The sequence below is a fragment of the Salvelinus sp. IW2-2015 genome, linkage group LG22 (assembly GCF_002910315.2).
Source record: "Salvelinus sp. IW2-2015 linkage group LG22, ASM291031v2, whole genome shotgun sequence".
Classification (NCBI taxonomy): domain Eukaryota; kingdom Metazoa; phylum Chordata; class Actinopteri; order Salmoniformes; family Salmonidae; genus Salvelinus; species Salvelinus sp. IW2-2015.
The window spans coordinates 35,188,210-35,191,138 of NC_036862.1; the positions used below are offsets into that span (position 1 = coordinate 35,188,210).

The following is a 2,929-nucleotide window of genomic DNA, read 5'->3' on the forward strand; positions in this document are numbered from 1 at the left end:
GAGATGTTTTACGCAAAGGATTGACATGTCAATGTTTTTTAAATAAGTGGAATTTAACATTAAGCATTTTCAAGACAAAAAATACACACTCGGGTTTAGGCCTAAGTGAAGAACATTCACGGACAGAATTCCAGTTAACTTCATCTGTGGACTATATAGTTCTAAGACTACATTGCAAGCCTAATACGTTTATATAATACAGTTTTCGCACAAATAAGGATTAATGAATGACCAATGTTTTACTTTGAAAGAAAGTTTATTAAGACATTCACAAAACTAGAAAAAAGAGGGAAAAGTGCTAATTTAACATGGTCCCAACATGTATGAGACAAAAATAATTACGTTTATAAAAAACAAGAAAGGTAAAAAATAATCTGCCACTGGACTGAATGTTATCGGAAACTAAACCATCTCTATCAGAGGTCACGAAGCCTACAAAGTCAATGACCCCAGAAGTAACACATCTTTGGTATTGCTCCTTCTGACGGTGCTCTCTCTCTCTCTCTTTCCAMCTGCACCCCGATTAAGAACTGTGAAACGGTTAAAAAAAAGTAAAAATAAAGACAGGCTAAATAATCCAATTTTCACCTGATCTTGMTGGAGTTCGCTCAGTTCACGATACTGGTTCAAATACGTAGTTCTAATTCAATTATCACTCATTCAGGTGATGTTTTGAATTCCAAGACAGGGGGAGGGTTTTGTGTATTTTGTTTTCAATTAATTGTATTTTKAATTTGTATCCCCGTGAATAGGGAACTGGTCGGATTTTACAAATGTTTATAACATACAACGGTGTTTATAACACACTGTTGCCTTCAGTCCAAGGCAACAGTGGACGCACGAAATGGCCCCCAAAAGTCCTGCTTTACTTCGTGCCTAGTCGAGACCTCTTAATATCACCATTTCCAGTTTTTTWAAATCCTCTCAGCATCCCCACTTGTATATCTTTCCATATGAATTTTCAGTACATTATTTGGATCAAAAGAGCCCGTCATAGTATTGTCTCTTCAAAAATATTTTTTTTCTGGTTTGAATACACAGGAATAGACTTATTGTCTTTCTCTCACAAGAGTCCATTTTACAAGTGGCCCTCTCGTAAACTCTAAATGTCAATCCTCGTGTGTAACGCAGAGTGTTTGCTCTCGTGATCCCAATACGAACAGTGCATCATGGAGAGCTCGGTAGGCTGGCGGGAGCAGGCGAACTGCAGGCCCGCTCCGTTGCTGGAGGATACCGGGGGCGGCGCAACGGTCGCGGGGCTCAGCTGCTGGGCATGGTGAGCGTGCGGGTGGTGGTGATGGCTCATGCCGTTATAAGAGTTCACCATGCTGGGGAGACCCATGCTTTGCACSCGGGAGTACGGGTTGTATGAGGAGGGAGCGGACAGTCCTTTCACATTGACGGGACTCACGTTGCCACTGGCCATCTGACAGGAGGTGTAGGACATCGGGGTGGGCGGCTGGCCCAGCGACCACGAGTTGTTCATGAAGCTGGAYTGCAGGTACTTTGGAGGGGACAGGTAGCCGTACCCATCACCGCCGAAGAGGGATTTCCCGGGCTGGAAATGGGTCGGTGGAGGTCTGAAGGGACGTTTCATTCGACGTCTCCTTCTGTAGTTTCCCTTCTCGAACATGTCCTCGCACGCCGGGTCAAGGGTCCAGTAATTCCCTTTTCTCTCGCCGCCTCCCTCGCGAGGAACCTTGATGAAACATTCATTCAGACTCAAGTTGTGCCGGATACTGTTTTGCCAGCCTTTCTTGTTTTTCTCGTAGAAAGGGAATTTGGTTATGATATACTGGTAAATACCAGACAAAGTGAGGCGCTTCTCAGTGCTCTCCCGAATGGCCATGGCAATGAGAGCCACATACGAATACGGTGGTTTTTGAGACGGGTCCGTTTTCTCCGAAACTTTTTCCTGGACCGGTTCCTCTTTGGGTCGCTCCTTATCCTTCGCCATGTTGGTGTCGTGGACCATCAGGGCCATTGCGTCATCCTCGGGGTTTTGGTAAGTGGCCATCATTGCGCACACCAAAACAAAAACAAATACAGCACAAATACAGAACAACAAACGCGATTAACTACACTTGCAGAAAATTATATTAGCCGTAGCACCTCAAGATGGACTTCAAAACAAAACTCTGAGGCTGCCTCCTTAACGTTGAGCGCGCAGAGAAATCCGTGTTTTGAGCCACAGTTGGTGACTTGTTAGGCACTAGACTCTCCTCTAGAACAAACGTTCTTCCAAACTGGTTTGTGATGGAGGCGCAGCCCAGGTTGTGGTTTGATTCCTCTCTAAGCCCAGCCCTTTTCGCTTTTTTTCCACAGGCAGACGGTAGGCCTACTAGTGGCGGTGCCTCTCCAGTGCGTCGTGCGACGTACTGCTCTGTGATTTGTGCGCATTGGACCAGTTCCGCCTCTGTTGGTTTACAGCTGCGTGGTGAGGAATCTCTCGTCTACCCACTTCACATGATCAAATACATTTTCCTGTTCACACACGTTTCAAAAGTAACATGTGTTAGAGTGGGGTTTAGACAAGATAGCACTCATTGCAAGTGAATAGGAAAACAGTTTAGAGAAAAGTTTGTGTGTCAAAAATAAATGATTAAGAGGAAGAGAATTTCAAGGTACTGTAATTCATTTCGTGAATTTCAATGCCATTCAAGGCACGTGTTAATGTTACATGGGACAYAGTTATGATTGACAAAATAGCCAACTGTTACGTCCTGTATTTATGTTGACTTATAGTTTGTACAAAATAATATCCTATAGGCTATTCATAACTGATCATATGTGTGTTGTTGTATTGACTGCAATTTTCCACATTGTCCAATGATAAAACAAGGTAGACCTAATATAAATAGTATTTTCAGCTATTGTAAGTAAATAACCTCGACCTATACACTCAGATTTACCTCAACGTGTTATTGCA

The 2,929-nt window shown here is 43.5% G+C and overlaps 1 protein-coding gene across 1 annotated transcript; it reads right to left on the reverse strand.

The window, feature by feature from the left end:
- Positions 1-237: 237 nt before the first annotated feature.
- Positions 238-2,290, reverse strand: LOC111949879 (forkhead box protein L2-like). The gene has a single exon (XM_023967212.2). It carries the CDS (start codon positions 2,018-2,020, stop codon positions 1,103-1,105), a length of 918 nt encoding a protein of 305 aa, XP_023822980.1. The 5' UTR covers positions 2,021-2,290; the 3' UTR covers positions 238-1,102.
- Between the last annotated feature and the right edge of the window lie 639 nt (positions 2,291-2,929).